General features: G+C 39.5%; 1 protein-coding gene across 1 annotated transcript in view; it reads left to right on the top strand.

Annotated features, from left to right (window-relative positions):
- Positions 1–21,515, top strand: part of LOC126110058 (glutathione S-transferase theta-1-like) — a 77,577-nt gene extending 56,062 nt beyond the window's left edge. Inside the window, exons 2-5 of the mRNA XM_049914996.1 lie at positions 7,383–7,470; positions 7,557–7,707; positions 20,449–20,629; positions 21,346–21,515. Of these exons, the coding sequence (XP_049770953.1) occupies positions 7,383–7,470; positions 7,557–7,707; positions 20,449–20,629; positions 21,346–21,515 (590 nt within the window). The remainder of the gene's footprint in view (positions 1–7,382; positions 7,471–7,556; positions 7,708–20,448; positions 20,630–21,345) is intronic.
- The last annotated feature ends 2,049 nt before the right edge of the window (positions 21,516–23,564 follow it).

The following is a 23,564-nucleotide window of genomic DNA, read 5'->3' as shown; positions in this document are numbered from 1 at the left end:
CCACTGTGCAAGGGTGGCTGGAATATTGCGCCAATGATAGTGGCACCAGGGACCAGTCACCAGCGGTAGCACAGCAGGTGCCACAAATGTGAGAGATGTGCGCCATACTGGTGGCCACAGCGGAGGAGGCGACTGCGGCCTTCAAAGCCGCCATGGACGCAGATAGGGCAGCTTTTAAGGCCACCCTGATTGAAGGGACAGAAGAGGCATGCAGCCAACTGCAGCAATTGCACTTGCAGATGGCACACAACATCTGTGCAGATGCCGCAGGCAAAGAGAAGATGCCTGCCACCGTTTCCCTAATGGAGCAGCCGGCAGAAGGACAAATGGTGGACACACTGGACACATCGAAGAAGAAGACGGAAGCCGCCGCACAATGCCAAAGTCCATCTGTTCTGAGTGATCAGGACACTCAAGGGCATGGGCTACGTCATCTGCTACACAGGGAAGACTCAACCACGGCCCTCATTGAGCCTGTCAGTATAGCCAACAAGTGAGGAGTAGTGCCGCTACGCGACCACACATCTCTGAGCACTTGGCTTCAACACTCCCCCACCAGACACCGATGGGTGATGTGGGCCTTCCCCTGTGCCAAGTCACCACTGACGTAATGCGGCAGAGGGCTCTCACAGGTCAAACTGCAGCACACTGTGCTGCAGCACCATCACAGATTGACCTCTTATGATGAACATATGGCATGACATGGTATCCACTTGCGGCATGATACCCACTTCTAACTTAACCCATCCTTGCATGACCTATCGCAGTCAGCAAGACATCTGCTACTGCTCTTACTACCAGACCTAACTATCGCAGATGTTATTTTTTTCCCTTGGCACTTGCCATGGCACTTTTTTCCCTCTGCCCTTGAAATCGCTACCCTTCCTTTGACTTTCGACTCAATGTATCTCCAAATGAGCACATATAAATGGTTAACCTTAACCAGATGTATGCAAACATCACAGTACCCACATCTTGTCACACCTCACTTTAGTGAAAACTAACCCTTATGCAGAGATGGCAGTAGACCTTTTGAGTTGGCCATCATGCCGGTGTGGGTGTGGAGAGGCTCCACCTCTTTAAAAAAAAAAAGGACATTACCCAGAAGCACCAACTCGTTAAATGGCATGTGCATACCTGGGAAAGGGAATGGAAGCGATAAGGCCATAGGGTATATCAATTCTTCCCACAATTCAGGGAACATCTGAGACTTAGCACAATCAATCCCAGCCAGGGTATGGTTCACTTTCTGACAGGTTGCAGCCCTTACCCTGCACATTTACACAGCATAGGCCACAGCCAGAGTGCTACTGTATATGTGGGGAACATGGATCCCCAGAACATATACTTTTCCACTGTCATGCACACAGAGCAGCACACCAGGCACCAACGCAGTACAACAATGAGATGATATGGGCAATAAGAGACAAAGACGAGTGGGCAATAATAAATGAAATTGCTGATGACGTCTCAAGGACATTACATGACAAATACAGACAGATGCATATAACAGAACAGTGCAACACACGTAGAGCATGTAAGACAGCAGGTCCAATTCGTGCACCAAGACAGCAGCACTGAAACACACACTTACTCAAACAGCAAACACTTTCACCAACGGGTACCACAGACAACCTTACACAACATCTAGAATAATTAAAGTGTATCCAAACAATGTAATGCAATAAACCCTGTAAACTTGTTCAAGCTTAAGTATACACAGTAGGCATATCCATCCTGCAGTAATTATACCACTGTTGGGATATGACATTTGTAACTGAACACTTAGTATATAAGCAACACCACAAGTTAAATTCAAGACACATAATATAGGAACTGAAGGTTAATCAATAACTCCAAGAAATAACATACTTTACACTCACACCACTGTGCTCTCCACAGTATACATAATAGTTATAGTGTTTTTTTTAAATGGTGTTTAGAAATATTAATCCATAAATTAAACTATAGTGAACTTGGACTGGAAGGCTCAAAGTAGTTCTGGGGCTTTCAGACCAGGCTGTCTCAGAAAGAGTAACATTTCTATCTATCTCTCTCTCTCTCTCTCTCTCTCGCTCTCTCTTGCTATACAAGTCTTTCCTATCATCTATCATCACATCTTCTTAATATTTGAATTTTTTGTGTTTTTTTTCTTTTAATTTCTTATGTATTTTTAATTTATTATTACTTCCGCTGTAATGGCTGAAAACAATAATTGCTGTTTGTAGTATGGAACATGGTTTGCAATCTACATGAAAAGCTGTAAAATGAATGACCTGTTATAAAATGTAAGACGGCTGGTCTCGAAATGAGCAATATATCAAATCAAATCTTGGACTTAATGGGATTGGCCTATAACAAATACAGGGTGTTACAAAAAGGTATGGCCAAACTTTCAGGAAACATTTCTCACACACAAATAAAGAAAAGATGTTATGTGGACATGTGTCCAGAAACGCTTAATTTCCATGTTAGAGCTAATTTTAGTTTCTTCCACCTACGCTGAATGGAGCACGTTATCATGATTTAATATGGGATACTCTACCTGTGCTGCTAGAACATGTGCCTTTACGAGTACGACACAGCATGTGGTTCATGCACGATGGAGCTCCTGCACATTTCAGTCGAAGTGTTTGTACGCTTCTCAACAACAGATTCGATGACCGATGGATTGGCAGAGGCGGACCAATTCCATGGCCTCCACACTCTCCTGGCCTCAACCCTCTTGACTTTCATTTATGGGGGCATTTGAAAGCTCTTGTCTACGCAACCCCGGTACCAAATGTAGAGACTCTTCGTGCTCGTATTGTGGATGGCTGTGATACAATACGCCATTTTCCAGGGCTGCATCAGCGCATCAGGGATTCCATGTGACGGAGGGTGGATGCATGTATCCTCGCTAACGGAGGACATTTTGAACATTTCCTGTAATAAAGTGTTTGAAGTCACGCTGGCACGTTCTGTTGCTGTGTGTTTCCATTCCATGATTAATGTGATGTGAAAAGAAATAATAAAATGAGCTCTAACATGGAAAGTAAGCGTTTCCGGACACATGTCCACATAACATATTTTCTTTCTTTGTGTGTGAGGAATGTTTCCTGAAAGTTTGGCCATACCTTTTTGTAACATCCTGTATATTCTAGAAAATGTGTCCATAACTGTGAAGGGCATTTCATATGCCTCTGGCATTAACCTCAAGCAATAATTCACTCTCTGTTGAAATTAGACCAGAAAACTTCATTTTAATATTGACATTATCCAGACCCAAGAAGCTGCAAATTTTCTACAGGGAACTGGCAGCTGATTTTCTTCTAGAGCTGAAGTTTCCATGTGTTAAGATTTTAAAATTAAGTTCGCTTTGCACAAAATTCATCCTAAATAACATGCAGTGATATCTCACTCATCTCTACCATCTATCAATAATTTGTTCTTTTTTTCTTCTTTTTTTAGTTATACAATTAGTCACACTCTGCATAACTTTCAGCTTAGGCCTTGCAGCCTGGCCTCAGTGGACCATGAGCTGGCCCTTTTGACCTGTTGGCCTGGCAATGTCGATGCAGCCCACTGGGCCAGAGACAATGGGATAGCAGAACACTCTTCTAGCCTATCAGATTGCCACTCCAGTGCACTATACATTTTGCTCACAGTATTAACCACTACAGCCCTTCTGATGTGCTAAGGGATGCCTTGCATATATCTGTATTGTCCTAAACTTATGGGGAGAAAATATGACTCATTAATATTTTGTGGACTGATAAGGGATATTTTCTTGTTGATAATCAGCCCTGCTGAGCTAAAATTTCTTTTTGCCAACGCACTTATTGAGTGGGCTATTAGCATAGTTAGTACTGATCTGAAGAGCCTCAGAAACTTTTTGTTGCAGACTCCCCGCCATACCAGCAACTACACTGGATCCCCATTTTCAGAGTATCCTGTTCTAAGTAAAGTGAAATTTCATCTTATACTGCTGCTCGTCCTCTTGTAAGGGTCCTCTAGTTCATCTACCCATTCCCAAATCTGATTGTCTTTGTTTTCACTGAAACTGAAAGTAATTTATAAAGTAAAAAATACTTTTTTTGTATTTCCAGATGTTTGCAAGAATTAATTTACGGAGAATGACTAAATAAACAGAGGCAAACAGTAAATTAAAAGACAGAGAGCAAGGGAGAAGTTGGAGATTGGGTGAGAGGGAGGGAAAAATTTCAACAAATGGCGAGACTCTGAGAAACAGAAGAAAAGGTGGGAAAATGAGTAAGAGAAAAGGACACAGAGAGGCAGATATTTGCTTGCACTGATGCTAGAATGCCACACTGACAGCACATTTAAGTTGCACGTTCCTCTAATGCATCAGACAAGCTATACTCAGTACTGTGCACTTCCTTCTTTCTTCTGGCTTCAAATTTGTATGATTTTGAATGTTTGAACACTCAAATGTTGAAACAAGATGCTATTCACAAATCTCTACTTCCTCTTACAGGGATGATTCTGTTCTTCACTTGAAAGCTGTGATGTCTGTCTCAAATGGACAATAAGACATTAATAATGATGTCCTTTGGCATCAGTGAGTGCACATGAACAAGGAATTCATTTGGATATCTTATGAGTATACTTTTCTCAATGATACATTGTGGTTCCTGAAAGGATGCAATGAGAAAGCATATTGTAATACCTTGTTAAAATAAAATGAAGTGTTGAGTGCTTCTTTGCTTGAAGCTCATTAGTAACATCTAGAAACAATAGGAAGCCTTAACTCCCCTCCTATCCAAGTTTCAAGACATCACTAATGAGCTTCAAGCAAAGACACACTCAACACTTCCATTCTGTTTTGTCAATGTATTAAGATATGCTTGCTTCTGTTCTGTCACCATGACACTAATCTTGTCAATGGCATTCACCACAGACTCTTATCATATTGAGAATAATATTCCAGGGTGTGTCTATCAGGAGCTGTACTTATTTGGTGAGATGCTTACTTAAACAAGTTTATTTTAAAATGTAATTAATATTCATCTTTCAAGTTGTTATTAATTTAAGTATCCAAGGTGCATTTTCTTTGAGAAATTTCTCTGTATCTAACTTGTGTCATAACATAACACAGTAGAATTTGCTTAAATAGTTGAAGTGTCATCTTCATGTTGGTTGACTGGTTTGTTACAAATGTTCCACCTTCTACATCTGTGACAAAAATTTTGTAACTTTGTAATTCAAACAAACTTTCTCTCTGAATATTGACACCAGGTGTAGCATCTTCATCAGGAAACTTCATGATGCACAATATGTACAGTTTCATCTGCATTTTGGAAGCAATATAGTGACCAATGGTGGTGAAATGCTTAGTTTTACTATATTTATCAGACCATAAACCCATCTCAAAAGCACATAAATTGGTTGCTGCACAAGCTTTGGTTTGCTATTGGACATACAATCTCTGATTTATTCAGCAGTTTCAGAAATCATACGGCAGTTGACGAAGGACTTCATTAATATTAATGCAGACAGATTTTGCATTTTATGCATCTATGTCTATAAGTTTTGAAATAAATTCATAATACAACATCTTAAACAGTTTATAAGAATGGAGGTCCTGGGTGCATGTGAAATGCAACTACCAGTAACAATGCATTTTTTCCTTGATGGGATGCCTCAGTTTATCAAGAGTTTCTCACTATTAACTCATTTTTATCTGATTAAAGATGAAACTGTTGACACTTTCGTGTAGCAATAAACAAAATGACATAAGTTGCACTCCACAAAATCAACTTAGTCAGTTGATTGTGTATGGTGTACTGCCAAAAATGTTTCCTTATTGGTAACAAGAAAAAATTATTTTTGAATTAATGTTTCCTTCACTAACTGCTTGGTAAGAATACCCTGTGGTGCTGGTGATGTTCACACATAAGATGAAGGTGGGAGTGACAACTGTAACTTAAGCCCCATATTTAAAATTTACAAAAGCTCCATATCTGTTCTTGAGATGTGAGAGCCAAGGTCCAAATCTGCTCTGTGAGGTATGGCACCTCCACCAACTGATGCAGCTCCACAGTTGGGAAGTCAATTGGCAGGTGGATGGTCTCACTTCGTCATGCGATTTTTCAGGTACTGGAGTCACTTGTGGCCTGGAGAGATGTTGACCGATGCTACTATAGCATAACCGAATACAGGTTACACCAGCATGAGGTAGAGAAGGACTCCAGGCTGCGCTGACAGTGAGGACGATGGCTTCCAGCCATTGTGCTGCTTTTGCTTGAACATGGTCTATGTGAGAACTCCACATAAGGTGCCTGTTTGAAGTTACACCAAGAAATTTGGCTGTCTTCATCGATGGGAGAGAGATGCCTTGACTTGTATCTGCTGGTGTCTTCTGTGATCAATTCCCTGCGAAGGGCACTCACTTTTGTCATGGGAGCATTAAAGGACAGGCACTATTTTGTCCATATTGGGTGGTGGTGTTGCATGTCCACTGGAGACAGCATCCACTGGAGGTGCCCAGCACTCATGCCGTGTGAGCATCACTCGTGTTGTCAGCAAAACAGCGTGGTGCTCATTCTGGACTCAGATATTCCCAGTACTGATTGTTGATTCTGTCGTAAGGGGTGCTGCTGATTCACATCATGCTGATTACATATCTTGTAAAGTATATAAATAAATCTTCAGTACACTGCATTCATTTATTACAAATTATTTTATTTGAAAATGGAAGTCATTGATGTTTTAAGTCATGAGATGGCAAGAAAACTTATATCAGTAAGTAAATGTTGCAAGCATCACCTTGAGGTTTTATAAATCGTTTTAAGATACAGATGCCCAGTTAATTGAAATAACTATAGAGCTGGATAAATGCAGAGCTTTATAGACAGATACAAAATGAAATATAGCAAAGGCAACAGGCTGGCCCAGTGAGTAGCCTCAGCATGTAACCCGGTGGGCTGGAAAAGCATCAGGCCATTGGGGCATGTTAACACAGCATGTCTGTGTAACACTCCAGATTGACCCCTCTCAGCAGTTTTACACTGACTGCCTTTCCATTTCTTGATTGTCTTGTTTAGGTACAAAAAAATTTAGCTGTTGTGGCTAATGTTGGGAGCTTTTGTTTCACAGTATTTTTCATTACAAGACAGATAATCCTTCCATGTGTTGGGAAATATAACTGTTTTTCTTTTTATTGTTGTTGCACATCTCACCTTTAATTCTTATTTTCTTGTTTGTAATTTTTCTGTCAAGTTTCCACATATTTGTTAGCATTTTAAAATCAAATGTTTACAATACAACTCTTTAAAATATGGGGATTTAAATTTATCTGGAAAAAAATATCCTTTGGTACATCCATAGTTTTATCATATCTACAGGCATAATTAAAATTTTCTGTTGAAACTTTCTGATAGGTGAGCAATTTGGTGAAGAATTTTCGAAACTGAATCCCATGAAAAAGGTTCCTATGATCATAGATGGAGATTTCACATTGACTGAAAGGTAACACACAGTAAATTTTGAGTTTTGGCACCATAACTTTGCTGCCAATGGCAGTTCTTTAGACTGTGAATAGATTTTTGTATCAGTGTAGGAATTTTAAGATACTTGAGCCGAGAGAGAAATGTTCCTGACCATTGGTATCTTGCTGACAGCAAAAGACAGGCAAGAGTTGATGAATACCTAGAGTGGCAACATACAAATACAAGGAGTAACTGTTCACTGTATTTTACTAGCAAGGTTAGTAAGATAAGTGATATGTGCACTTTAGTAATGTTGTATTTCATGTGTTTACAATGTCCTACATCCTGCTGGTCCTTTTTTTTAATGAAGGAACTTCTGAAGAATATAGAGGTTGATGTACAAGTCTACATTTTTTAAAGCTAAGGTGGTGGTGGTGGTGATGGTGGTGGTGGTGATTAGAGGTTTTGGGTGCTAAATTTCGTGGTCATCAGTGCTTGTTTAAAACTAATGATGAGCATTTAATCATCTATAGGTGCACTAATGGTAAGACACAAAGATGCTGTACCTACTATAATACAAGGCCAGTGTAAATCAAATCAAAGACACCAAGGTGCTCTCTGGGAAACCTCTCACCTAAAACATAATGTTCGCTTGTAGCTTTAAAACTTAGTTAAAGATAACAGCATAATAATGGAAATAAATAAATAACACACACTCAAAAGAGGAAAAGGGGTCATAGCAAGCAATAAAATGCTAGATTTATCCAAGGAAAATAGCCCAAAATGGCAATCTTTCAACTGTGCTTGATCTTAGTTGAAAAACTGCTAGTTCATACTTCAGTAACAGGTTTAAAAGTCATCAAAGCAGCAGTACATAACACAAAAGACCTCAGCAGGTGGAACAACTATACTATACTTTAAAAAAACAAAATTCTGTTTAAAATTTGACAGGAAACACCCTAGAATGAATATCATGAAAAATACAAACATGCTAAGAATATGGGAAAACAGTTGCAATATCGAAAGCTAAAGCTGACAGGATTCTTGTGAATATCTAGAACGTGCAAGATTTAAAAATAATAATAGCAACAACTTCAGAACAACTAAATACATAAAGAATGAGGAGGACATGTTATCTTAAAATCAGATAAAGCTATACATAGGCAATGGTAAGGCTATTACAAACAGTGACACAAGAAAGAATTCTGGATTAGACTAGTTAGTGAATAACTTAAGACCCAAGGCTCTATAAATGAAATTACCAAAGACAAAATAAACATAGCTATATCAAAAACTGAAAAAAACTTTAAAGCAACTGATTCAGACAAAGTGTCTGCTGAACTGTAGAAACTTCTTGCAGTGGAGTCACATAACTGACATAACTCATCAACTATCTTGATATGTGGAGTAATGCCAGATGCTTGGAAGAAACATATTCTGGTAACTTTCTGTAAACACAGAGAAGATGTATAGAGGAGTGAAACTTACTTCACATACCCTAAAAAAACCTATGAGGAAAGCCCTTAATATGCAATCATAAAACTATTGAATTGCTTCCATCCTAATAGCTCCAAATTACAGAACTAAAAAAGAAATTAAAACAATCCTGTGTATTCAATAGATGAGTTTCTAGATTTAGTACACTCATATGATGGAAGACCATCTATCTAAAAATATATGAATCTCAGATCTTAGACTGTGCCACAAACTGTATATATTTGAAACCCAGATTTGACAACTGTGTCACAAACTCTAAATTCCTTAATCTGTGTGTTGCAATAGCAAATTATTTTTATATACAGTCCATATATGTAACATTGTTCTCTCAACTAAATTTAGAAAAAGTAATAATATGTAACTCTAGTAAGTAAGGCTCTGACTTATCCAGAAGACTGGAACAAAAAAAAACTTGTTTTTAATCAGTTGATGTTGGATCAAAATAAATAAATAAATAACTGGAAATCAGTTTCATTTTTCCCTACATAAAGGCACCAGAGATGAAATGCATGATGTGAAAACAGTAATGGAGAAGGCTTGGGACAAAAAAAAAAAAAAATCTATACTGGTATTTATTGACCTAGAGAAGGCTTTTGATCATGTGCTTCAATATGTCAAGCTGTGAAGTATACCTTGTACCTGTATATAATGTAAACTTTGTTACAATTGTGTACAACCTGGCCCAGACGTGTATCAGAAGCCCAGCTGGACAGTCAGATGTTCTGATGTAAATCTTGTGGAACAGGGCAGTGCTCTCAGCCCACTCCTGTTGTACATTGTTATGAATTATCTGACTGACTCAGTACAAAATCTGACCCCAAGAAACATTTTCTACAATGGTGTGATGTTAATATCACTGTCTCACTACTTTCTCTTTCATTTTCTTCACATCTTTAGCATAGCACTGCTTCTTCCTGGATGTTGAGCTCTTTCTCTCCAGTGGATCCATAGAAATCTCTGTCCATATCAAGTCAACTAATGTGCAACAGTATCCACATTTTGATGGCTGTCATCTATCCCACACCAAAAAGTCTCACATAGAGTCAAGCCATCTATGGGAAGCTCACCTGCTGTGACAAGCAATCCCTTGCCCAGTATGTTGAAAATATTACTACGGTTTTCACAAGTAGGCAATACCAAAGAAACCAAGCCTGCAAACACATCTTCCATTTCATATCTACACATGCTCCAACAGCCAGATGCAAAGAAGTACTCATGTCATTCAGCCATTTACACTTCATGTTCTCTCATCATGAAGTGAAATAAGTCAAGTTTTACATTAGCAGATGGAGACAATCACTGCAGGCTATTTATGTAACCTGTACTTCACTGCTCTTCCACTTACACTACTCAGCAGCCATGTTGCCTGATATGTGAGACAAAACATTTAAGTAACTTTACATAGAGCATTATCAGCTATCTATAACCTTGCAAAGTAAAGACTTACCGTATTTACTCGAATCTAAGCCGCACTCGAATCTAAGCCGCACCTGAAAAATGAGACTCGAAATAAAGGAAAAAAATATTTCCCGAATCTACGCCGCACCTGAAATTTGAGACTCGAAATTCAAGGGCAGAGAAAAGTTTTAGGCCGCACCTCCAAATTGAATTCAAGTTGGTCCATTGTAATATGAGACACAATTTAGGTCGAATGAAAGACGATACAGCTACAGTAGTTTGGTTCGAGTCGTAAGCTTAGCAGTTAAGCTTTACCAGGTAGCCATTGCTATGCGTCAGGCGCTCAGTCCGTATTTATACGGGTACCCTTCCTTTTTCACGTGCTTCGTCTGGTTTGAATCGATTGCTTGTTTTGCTTTGATCTGATAAGTGCCGTTTTTTTTTTGTTATAGGTGTTTACGTCACTCCAAGCTGAAAATGCATTACTGTACTGTGTCATGCATTGTTTGGCGCATTCTGATAGTGTGTGTGTATGGCCTGTCGCCGCTCGCGGCATGACTTGCTTTTGTTCTCACTACCGCCGCTTAAAAAAAAAGAGGAATCGTCTCATTAGCGAAACACTGGCAAGAGACTGCTATTTGTTGTTACTTACACTGCTGCTTTATTTGATAATGATCACCAAGAACCAAATAATAGACTGCGTATGATAGAACATGTTCTGAACGAGAGTTGGGCGAAAATTTTTCTCCGTTTGAAAATCTTTGCGGCCGCTTCTTTAGTACATCAAATTCTGCACAGAAATTAGTTATCTTACATTTAAAATCTAGTCAGTTGCCGTGATTCATTTCTGACTATATCACTGTTAGGCATAATAATAATACAAATATAAACATGACACGATACGTATATTCTTCCGCGTTTGCTGTTGTCTCACTCTAGTTTCGTAGTTTATTATGCAGACAGGATTTAAATGAGATAGCAGCAAACACGAAAGAATACATGGCAAAATGTTTATATTCGTATTATTCTTATGGTGAAGAGAATACTGCATGTGATTCACATTTCATCAGGTTCCTATTAGCAACCATCTCTTCTCACAGGCAGGAAAAAACTCGGAACATAGAGTTGGCCATATTCACAAACATCCCTAACAGTCTTGCCAGTCGGATTTTCGTAGTACATTGAAATTCTGCTACATTCGAAGATGAACAATACGGAATTTGTATTTATTTCGTTGGATAATGTATGAAAATGCAGTGGTCGAAACTCTGGGCGAAGAAAAAAAAAAAAGGTTTTGGCGCCAGTATTTATCTTTGTGCCCACAAAGCATGCTTTTGTAGCGCTACATATATTCGACGGCAGAAGTTAGTTGTGGCGGCACCTACCAACATTTTTCAGAACTTCCGCTTGCTTTGCACTCGATTCTAAGCCGCAGGCGGTTTTTTGGATTACAGGAACCGGAAAAAAAGTGCGGCTTAGATTCGAGTAAATACGGTACTTATTAGGAACATCAGAGATAGTGGAATTTACATCCCCAAGTTGAAACTTCCAGAAAAATTGTGGAAGGAGTGACTAATAAGGTATTCTTTTAGTTTGTCCTGCCCAATGTCTAACCACAATTTGATACAGGCCTTTGTGCTACAATATAAAACACCATTCTAAATCATAGATAGTGATATAAAGTCTACACGGAAATTAGTTTTGTGGTTATGAATTTCACAATTAATCCTAAACCCACTCTTGCTGTTAATTACAATTACCATCAGGGAGAGCATGAACTGCCACTTGAAAGAGCCTCAAAGTTTTTTTCCATGCGGCTTCTGCAAGAATACGGCTATGAACTTGTACAATGTTCTTACTGGATGCTGCTGTAGAATTAATAAATCTTGACCTTAGCTACATTACCCCAGAAGATTATACTATTTATTTATTTGAATTCCATAAATCTATATGGTGATGAATCACAAGGATGTGGAATGAGTCAGGTATACATTATTACATAGGTACAATAAACCATCCACAATAAAATAATGTACACTATTGAGAATATTTTAAGGTACAAAAAGAAAAGTACATATATTTATAAATTGACCATCATATATCAGAAAGACAAATAATGGTTAGCACATTAGAGATAGAAAGTCTCAAAACATAAATAGAAATTGCAATACTAGTTTACAAAAACAACCATTGGTTAATCTTCATATTCTCATCAAGAGAGTAAAATGACTTAGCCATGGATATTTTCTTAATTTAGATTTAAATGTAGGGGGTCATTAATGTGGACTTTAATATCTGACAGAAGATAATTGAAAACTTTTTTAGCAGAATAGTGAACACCTTTTTGTGCAAGACTTAGATGTTTTATAGCCCTATGTAAATCATTTTTAGACTTTGTATTGGGATCATGGTAGGCACTATTAGATGTTAAGAGAGAGTGATTATTACAGCCAAATTCCATCAGAGAAAATAAGTATTGAGAAGTGGTCATTAATATTTAGAGCTTATGGAACTGGTTTCTGCAAGAACATCTTGGGTGAATGACACTCATGATTCTAAGTGCTCTCTTTTTCACAAAAGAGATTATTTGGCTAAAAGTTTCTTTACCCCCCAAAAATATTGTATGATATGACAGTATATTACAAAGACAGTACTGACTGAAACTACTTAAGCAACCATTGTGCAGCTTAACTCAGTAAGAGTGATGTCTATATGCAAAGCAGGCAGAATTGAGGTTTTTGGTTTATGTTTTGTGTGCTGGCATCAGCTCAATTTATCATGCATTCATATGAGTTGGAACTTCATATATGGAGTCTCATCCAGTGTGTGCTAGTTGGATCTTTACTTCTGATTCATGTCATTTTTATTTGTATGTAACTGCAAAATATGAGTCATTATATAATTAAGAGTTAAGCTATTTGCTGTCAACCAATTGTAAGACTGAGCCATCTCTCTCAGCTGTGTCTGGCACAGATATTGTATCATCAAACAACACAGTTTTTGAAGACTCCTCCAATGTCCCAGTCATTTAAATAAGCCACGAATGGGAGTGGACTTAGCACCTGGACGTTGTGGGACACCATTTTTTATGTTTCTCACACTGAATTTAATATTATTCCTGTTATATGATTTGACATGACTCTTTTTATGTTGTAATGATTCCGTCCCTGCACCATTTTCCAAGCTTCTATAGTAGAATTTTATGATGTTCAGGGTGAAAGAACTAGACAAAAGTCAGACAAAGTCAGAATATTTAGCACTGAAGGATGTGCAGATGAGGTCGTGCAAGATCCAGGATGATGAGCTGAAATCGGTCTGAAAATTTAAATACCTGGGGTTGTACATACAGAGGGATGGAGGACTGGAAAGCGAGATACAACACCGAATAAATTGTGGTTGGAACAACTGGAGGAAAATGAGTGGAGTTTTGTGTGACAAGAAAGTGAGTATTGGGTTGAAAGGGAAAGTGTACAAGTCAGTGGTAAGGCCTGCTATGAGACATGGACATGAACATGGAGACATGGACAATCACAGTAGCCCAGGAAAGGAAGATGGAAGTGGTGAAAATGAGGATGCTGAGGTGGATGTGTGGGGTAACATGGAAGGACAGGATTAGAAATGAATTTGTTAGAAGAGCTGTGAAAGTAGGACCCATGGGGAAAAAGATACAAGAGAGCAGTCTAAGGTGGTACGGACACTTACAGAGAAAAGGGGAAGAGTATATCAGAAACAGAGTTGAAGATATAAAGATTGAAGGAGCGAGAAGGAGAAGAAGACCGAAGATGAGGTGGAAGGATAAGATATCCGGGGACCTAAGGGAGAAAGGATGGAAGAAGGAAGAGGCAATGGATAGAGAACTATGGAGGAGAACGATGCAGAAGAGCAACGCCGACCCTACGGGACGTGGGACAAGGCGATGATAAAGAAGAAGAAGAATAATAAGAAGAAGAAGAGTGAAAGAACTAGACAAGATCACAGAAAACATCAACAGGGTAATTTTTCTTTTTTATCGCTACCAAAGCTGAATACAATGCTTTCTTAGTAGAGAAGCTCTTATGGAAGCCAGACTGAGCTGTTAAAGGTGAAACCATCTCCTGTAAGCTACCTTCTGAAATACACTCCTGGAAATTGAAATAAGAACACCGTGAATTCATTGTCCCAGGAAGGGGAAACTTTATTGACACATTCCTGGGGTCAGATACATCACATGATCACACTGACAGAACCACAGGCACATAGACACAGGCAACAGAGCATGCACAATGTCGGCACTAGTACAGTGTATATCCACCTTTCGCAGCAATGCAGGCTGCTATTCTCCCATGGAGACGATCGTAGAGATGCTGGATGTAGTCCTGTGGAATGGCTTGCCATGCCATTTCCACCTGGCGCCTCAGTTGGACCAGCGTTCGTGCTGGACGTGCAGACCGCGTGAGACGACGCTTCATCCAGTCCCAAACATGCTCAATGGGGGACAGATCTGGAGATCTTGCTGGCCAGGGTAGTTGACTTACACCTTCTAGAGCACGTTGGGTGGCACGGGATACATGCGGACGTGCATTGTCCTGTTGGAACAGCAAGTTCCCTTGCCAGTCTAGGAATGGTAGAACGATGGGTTTGATGACGGTTTGGATGTACCGTGCACTATTCAGTGTCCCCTCGACGATCACCAGTGGTGTACGGCCAGTGTAGGAGATCGCTCCCCACACCATGATGCCGGGTGTTGGCCCTGTGTGCCTCGGTCGTATGCAGTCCTGATTGTGGCGCTCACCTGCACGGCGCCAAACACGCATACGACCATCATTGGCACCAAGGCAGAAGCGACTCTCATCGCTGAAGACGACACGTCTCCATTCGTCCCTCCATTCACGCCTGTCGCGACACCACTGGAGGCGGGCTGCACGATGTTGGGGCATGAGCGGAAGACGGCCTAACGGTGTGCGGGACCGTAGCCCAGCTTCATGGAGACGGTTGCGAATGGTCCTCGCCGATACCCCAGGAGCAACAGTGTCCCTAATTTGCTGGGAAGTGGCGGTGCGGTCCCCTACGGCACTGCGTAGGATCCTACGGTCTTGGCGTGCATCCGTGCGTCGCTGCGGTCCGGTCCCAGGTCGACGGGCACGTGCACCTTCCGCCGACCACTGGCGACAACATCGATGTACTGTGGAGACCTCACGCCCCACGTGTTGAGCAATTCGGCGGTACGTCCACCCGGCCTCCCACATGCCCACTATACGCCCTCGCTCAAAGTCCGTCAACTGCACATATGGTTCACGTCCACGCTGTCGCGGCATGCTACCAGTGTTAAAGACTGCGATGGAGCTCCGTATGCCACGGCAAACTGGCTGACACTGACGGTGGCGGTGCACAAATGCTGCGCAGCTAGCGCCATTCGACGGCCAACACCGCGGTTCCTGGTGTGTCCACTGTGCCGTGCGTGTGATCATTGCTTGTACAGCCCTCTCGCAGTGTCCGGAGCAAGTATGGTGGGTCTGACACACCGGTGTCAATGTGTTCTTTTTTCCATTTCCAGGAGTGTATTTTTCGTAACATGGGAAGGAGGGAGATTGGTATATAGTTAGAGGTCATCTGTTTTCTCAATTTTTACAAATTGGTCTCACTGCTGCATACTTCATCTTTCATGAAATACAACTTTACTTGTCAACTGTCTGATATATGTAAGTGACGCCTATGTAAGTAATTTTTAGTTACCTGCTTTCAGTTACAGTTAGGCATGATTATTTGAATTTAGTGCCCAGCAACTTGGCTTTAACATCATATGTCTCACTGCTACTGTCATCTGGGAATTTAGTACCACCTGCATTACATACATTGTTCATTTCATGCCTAATAATGCACCAAATGGCCTTCGCTTTATTTTAAGAATTTTAAATTTTTTGTACATAATACACAGTTTTTGCTTTTTTGATGACACTGAAGAATTTTGCGTGCTGTTTGTAGTGCGGCAAATGTCCAACTTTTAGCTTTTTTCATTTTTGAGTCCTTTTCTACAATGCATTACACATATGTAACATTGAGATTCAAGCTAATGGTATCGGCATGGGTAAGATAAATGTATAATGATAGTTTTGCATTCTGAACCAGATTATTAAAAAAACTGGTGGTGGTGGTGGTGGTTAGTGTTTAACGTCCCGTCAACAACGAGGTCATTAGAGACGGAGCGCAAGCTCGGGTTAGGGAAGGATTGGGGAGGAAATCGGCCGTGCCCTTTCAAAGGAACCATCCTGGCATTTGCCTGAAACGATTTAGGGAAATCACGGAAAACCTAAATCAGGATGGCCGGAGACAGGATTGAACCGTCGTCCTCCCGAATGCGAGTCCAGTGTGCTAACCACTGCGCCACCTCGCTCGGTATTTTAAAAAAAAAAAAAAACCTCATACAATAATGTAACAATAAATGTATTTACATACATTTCTTTTAGTATTGGAATCTTCTGAAGCAGTTTCTGTCTTTGTTGAAGCACAGAAAAACTTTGAATTTTGGCATTGAACAAAAGTGTTCTGTTTCCTGCAAGTTTTGCACCTTCCTCTTGTGTTATTCCACTGAGGAAAGTGGTCAATTTTGTCCTTTTGACATTCTAACACTGGAGTTACTGTAGTAGCTGGTTTCTTGAATTTTTTGGAGATATCTTCAGTGCTTGGACATCGCCTCTTCAATTTTAATTGTCCAGCAGATATCAATGCACTTGCAACATTAGCTTGAAACAGTCTGAGAGAAACATGTTTTCAGGCAGGACCTTGCAGTCTTCTCTGTATTTCTGCCAGCTATTGACAACAGCTATTGTTACTGTGTGCCAGAAGGTATACAAATACCATCTTCTGGATTTTATGGGATATTTGTATAGCGATGTCAACATATCATAAAGATCTACTCCTCCCATATTACAATTGTACATTAGAACAATGTTTGGTCTTGAGACAAGAATATGTTCTTTATTAGTCCTATCCCATCTTTTTGCCATGTCCTTTGGCTCTACACCTGTTAGCAAAGATAACAATGTAACGCATTTGCTATCATACCATTTCGCAACGACGAACTTGCCCGTTGTGTCAACTTGTGAGGCTATAGTACCGTGTCCTTGCACTTTCATCTGCTTTTCTTCAGGAAGAGTACATTGCTTGAATCTTCCAGATCTTATGGTGCCTGTATAATAAATACCCCTCTTCAAGAGACTCTCAGCAACATGATACAATTTGAAGAAATTGTCTGGATAAACTGTAAAAAGCAATTGTCTTCCAATGCTGCAGTTAGCTTCATCACAACTTTATAACCAACCTTAGAAGCTGTACCTTGGTAAACATGATAATCACACAAATATCCTGAGGAACAAGCTCTAGCCCACATTTTGAATCCCCATCTGTTGGCTTGTTTTGTATTTATTGTTGAAAACTACTGCATCCTCTGAAAGGGATCATTATTTTGTCAACACACTGATCCTGCTCTGACAGTTTTCTGAGGCAAGCTTGTGGGAACAAAGTAAGCCAAGGTCAAATTTTCTTTAGCTTATCTTCTCTCTGTGTTAGTCTAGTAACAATAAGTTTCTGAAAGCAGCTTCGAGCCATTGTAGCAGAAATCAGATTATACACCATGTTTTTCCCAATAACATCGCGCATTAGGCATCAGAGCCAAGCCCAGTCACAAATCAATATCTAAAAGCTGCTCCAGCTCAGCTAGGGTAATGTCAATAGTTGTACCAGATTTCTGAATACTATAAATATTAGTTTGTTGAACACAGAGTTCCAGCATTTCACGTGTCACAAGAGATATGAAGTACTGCAAAGGGGTAAGCACTTCTTCAGGTTTGTCTTCTGGAAGCTGCACAAGTGGATGAATTTCTGGAGTAAGGTCACCACTGATACACAGTAACTTTGTATCTTCTGGAACATCCTCAGGATTTACTGAATCAAAAACAGACAACTCTTGCAACATCTTTGGAGTTGAAGTTTCTCCACTGTCATGATATGTGATACCATTAGTTGGAATTTTATCATCATCCTCATCATCAAGTTAAAAAACATCACTTTCTCAAGAATGTCATCAATAATTAACTGGAAATAAAAGAAAATGCCTAAACATCACAATATGAACATTCATAAACACAACCATAAATGCCCACATGCTGTTACACATATATAACATGAGTTCATTTCAATAATCCTATGGTATTTCAATATGCAGAGCCAAAAGAATACAAATAATTGGCCCACTAGTACTTATTTAAAGAGAAAATATTTAATATATACTAATTAAAACATATTATCCACTCAAACAGAGGAGCCCACATACCTTCCATGACATGATTGTGACGAACTTCTGCTCTGGAGCACCTAATAAATTACAAAGATGGTCAAAGATAATATTTCTACAGTAGTTCCAATTATTCCTGACAGAATGCACTGCAAGGCTTGTACAAACGTGTAAACAATAGGCATTGGTGAACTAGCATTGACTAAAGACCAGTAAAACCCATATAAAAGTTACGTTACTTATATGTAACTGGGGGTACTAAGAGTTAATGACATTTAAACATTTGCTCATTCATGTGTATGATCTGGAACTTTATTCCACTTAGAAGAACTACTCCCCCTCTCTTCATGTTATCCCTACAGTAATGTAGCACTGGATCTGTGAAGCTGCTGATCTTTTGTGCACTCATTAATTTCTTGGCATATTTTCCATGAGATTTAGTAGTATAACCCAGACACACAAGGACAATACTTTAAGGGGGTAAAGCTATAAACGTGATTTAGAATCAGCAGTGCAGTGACAGGGTGGAAGCCAGCCACCAACAAAATCAGTGAGTGTTGGCCAGCAGACTACATAGTCAGTAGCTCTGCATCTGCCTCTTTGTCAACAGAGTACACATGCTGATGCTGTGCAACCCTTAGGGAGGTATTACAGCCTGATTATAACAACTAGTTCATTGGCCCCATCCCAGAACTTTCTGTGCAACCCATTGACTCTGAAGTTACAGTAATATCAGCATGGAGCTGCAGGAGGCCCTACTTAAGGATGCATGAACTGGCTCATCATCGTCGAACACACAGACAGCAATGCAACGTTGTGCCTGTGCTACTCCATGCTGCACCGACAATGCAGACACTCTTGCGTCTGCCAGGACATGAGCTGCTGCTTGGCGCCTAAGCATCTGGGCACCAGTGGCAGCCCTGCACTTGGCTGCTATGCCGAGAGAACAACAAGAGTATCTAGACATCTCTGGCCTTGCCAGAGTACCAAAACTATGTTCTGAACCCTGGAGTGGGATGCAGCCCAATGTCCTCACAGCAACAGGTGACACCACACCGTCACCGTGAGCATGGCAGTGCAACAGTGATCACAGCAGTGGTGGTGGGCAGTCAGCAGCTGTAGGCTACTGCACCAGATAAATGCCCTTGTATTCACTGCACTGCCCACTAATGCCTGTTAAAAAAGTCCCCAATAAAGAAGGTGTTGTAACCATCATCAGTTATTCTTCAACTGCACAACATCCTTCCTTGGCAGAGAATTCTAGCCCATGCTGAGCAATAAGAAGCACCCTGTTATAACACATTTGGTAGTGAAAGTTGGCTGCTGACACTTGATGTCATCATCTGAAAAAATGATTCTGGCTTTAGAAAAGGATATATCAACTGGAATTGCAAAAAGTGATCAAAGTGTGTGATGAAATAACTCTATGTTAGACCACAGTGTCACTGTCAGTGAGCATGCAGCACAAAAGAAATTGACACTGATGTGAATTAAATAAATCACCTTCTTTGTTGTGTCTCCTGAATGCAGTTAAAAGAGGTTATATTTATTACAGAGGACACATTCTGGATATGGCAATATCAGTACATTATGTTAGGTGATATACTTGCCTGTTATCGCATTATAGGCCAATTTATGGTGAAAAAACTCATTCATAAATCATGACAAGAAATGTATTAGAAATTTTATAGAAACAGAAATGGTTTTTTTTTTTTTTTTTTAATATTCTGAGACATTGATGACCCTCTTTTAGCTGTCAGCAACACATTTAAAAATTAGCATATCATGGCTGAAATACACTAACTCTTTTAGCATGTCTTATTGATCAGCAAATTATGCCTGTTTTTTCAACAGTTTCTGTTTCCAGCAATGAAAGGAAAACAGCCTAATCCTGAAACAGTTGCTAGACGAGAACAAATAATGGCAGCAACATTAAATGAAGTGGAAAATATCTGGTTGAACAACAAACCATATCTGGCTGGAGATGAAATCAGTATTGCTGATCTCCTTGGGGCATGTGAGATTGAACAAACTAGTGAGTATTACATCACTGTGAAACACCATTAAGAAACTTGCTTCATCCTCTTCCTGCTCTTGCTGAAAAAACAAATCTGTGGCCCATGCATCAAATATAAAAGGTTTTTCTATCACAGACTGCATACATTTGTACTCCTTTGTTTCCATTTCTCTTCTTAACAAAAGGGTGTTTCTTAAAATCCCAAAAGAAATTATGAGGAATATAACTTCAAGGAAATAAAATAGATACAAAGACTTTTGTCCATTAGTGTGTAAAATGAGAGCTTACAAATAAGTGCTTCATTTGGAAAAAGAAAGGAAGAGAGAAAGAGAGAAAGGTGTATAGACTTTTTAACACACTTCTTCATAGTGTTGCATATGACATGCAATACAAAGTTTAACCTCATAAAATGCAGTCAAAATGAACTCATACAAAACTCATCATGCATGTGTTAAGTCATTCACAAGGTTTCTGGCAATGTTCTCATAGTTCACTATTAGTCTAACACTTCATAAAAAAAATAAATGACTGAAAACTTTGTGTTGCACCACTGGGAAGAAATAGGTTAAAGAACAAAATGGGAAAGTTCGAACTGCGTTTTACCATTAATTCACTCGTTGTGTGTTACTTGAGATGTGACTCACCACTGTGTAAGCTTTATAGCAGGCTTAAGATTACCTTTTCTAACTCAGAGTGGAGAGGTTGTATTAGCTTTTTAATAATTATGTTTCCAGAAATGGCAGGCTACAATCCCTGTGATGGATTTCCAAAACTCTCAGCTTGGTTAGAGCGAGTTCATCGTGACACACTACCACATTATGACAAAGTTCATGCGATGGTTAGAAAGATAACAGAGAAGTATGGAGATGTACCACATCCTTCACTCACAAAGCTGTGCTACTGAACAACAAATGCAGATGTTGGTTAGGCTTGGTACATTGATTTATATTTATCTTTAAACTGAACAGCCTTTCCTTTGTTGAGTGCTGTACATAACAACGTACAATTTAAAATGTTAAAACATTAAAAGCAGAGGTTTATTGTAAAGCCACATGAAAAATAATTAGTGTCTTATTATAACGTTACTTCAACATGTATAGCATTTTTTATAAGAATATGTGCTTCATTCCAGAGGTGCCATCACCCAGTGAGCTATTCAAGATACACAAACAGAAAATATATTCAGCTTCAGCAATAACAAAAGTTTTCATTTAATACTTATTTGAGACTGCACCTTATATTCCCTTTCACTGCCTATAGCATTAAGGGTGACTGTGCAAAATCTAATGACGTAAGCAGTAAAGGCAACAACTCACTGAGCAGTTGAAGCAATGAGTCCTCAATTGACACATAAACAAGACTGAGAACATTGGTAGCTTAGCTGACTACATTCTGCAACCACTGTAGCTCCGCTTGCTTAAGGCATTGTGTTGTGTGGAATGGGGGGAGGGGGGGGGGAGGTTAGGAGAATTAGGAGAAGGCTGAGTCCTGGAGGAAGGGTTGGCCAAAGGTGGCTGACAGTTGGGAGCGAGAGACAGCTGGCACATGGATTAGTGATATTCCTCTGGTGAGCTTGTTCTGACTACAAGCAGGGGGTTGCATGCACTGCACAATGACATGGAGGAGTGGATTGGGTGGAGAGGAAGGGCAGAGTAAAAGTGGGCTAAGTGTATTTACTTAAACTGCGGAAGACATTGCAGGTACAAAGAGAGCAAAGAAAACAAAAATCTCACATGAAATGTGACAGCTATTTACGAAAAGGTGGGAATTTCAAGCAAACACTAACACAAAAATGCTAGAATGTGCTGAATTAAACGAAACTGTTCAGAAGATACAATGAAAATTTGGTTAAAAAACAACTGAAAATAATAAAAGTATGAAAATATAAAATAGTTATTTGTCAAGTAAATCCTACATTTCATCAGTTAAGATGGCAGGTGGGATAGTAATTGACAACATAGAGAAAAATTGTATTACAAGCTTTCCAATATTTCTTTAAATGTTTGTATAGTTCAAGAGATGAATCAGAAATACAGGAGGCCACTAATATTACACTTCAGAACTAATGCTAGATAAACTACGCAAAACTATTAAGTGTTTGAAGAATGGAAAAGGGCCCAGAAAATAATGGAGTTTTGAAATAACAACATTATGAAAAGGATATTTGCAACTCACCATATAGCAGAAATGCTGAGTTGCAGATAGGCTCAACAAGAAGACTATCACAAAATGAGCTTTCAGCCAACAAGGCCTTTATCGAAGATAGACAAAACACACACACATACACCCACAAAAGCAATTCACACACACATGACCACTGTCTCTTGCAGCTGAAGCCTGACTGGCTCCCACGGAATGTGGTCAGGTTTGTGTGAATTGCGTTTGTATGTGTGTGTGTGTTTTTTGTCTTTTACATTACATTACATTTATCATTTTCCATGGATCCCTTGGAGAGGAGCGTCGGGGATGTGGTAAGAGTGAAAGAGTGAAAGCATTTATTTTTATTTTTTTAATAGTCAGATACATGGATATTGTACAATTCTAATGCAGACAGAGTTATGAACTTAATCCTTGTGAAGATATTCATCAATGGAGTAGAAGGAGTTGGCCAACAGGAAGTTCTTTAATTCACTCTGAAACTGATCTTTATCACTTACAAGACCTTTGATATGCTCTGGTTAGTTATTGAATGTATGAGTACCCATGGATTTGACTCCTTTTTGTACTAATGTTAAGTTTTTATAGTCCTTATACAGATTGTTATTGGTTCTGATATTATAATCATGTTTTGCACTATTTTGTGTAAAAAGAGACATGTTGGAAATGACAAAGGACATCAATGAGTATATGTACCAAGAAGTAGTAGTTAGAATACCAAGTTTCTTAAAGAGGTCTGTGCCTGAAGCTCTAGGGCTGACACCAGATATAATCCTAATGACTCATTTCTCAATTT

This window comes from Schistocerca cancellata, chromosome 1 (assembly GCF_023864275.1).
Source record: "Schistocerca cancellata isolate TAMUIC-IGC-003103 chromosome 1, iqSchCanc2.1, whole genome shotgun sequence".
Taxonomy (NCBI): Eukaryota; Metazoa; Arthropoda; class Insecta; order Orthoptera; family Acrididae; genus Schistocerca; species Schistocerca cancellata.
Note: the sequence above shows the minus strand (reverse complement) of the source record. Positions and strands in the feature narration are given on the sequence as shown.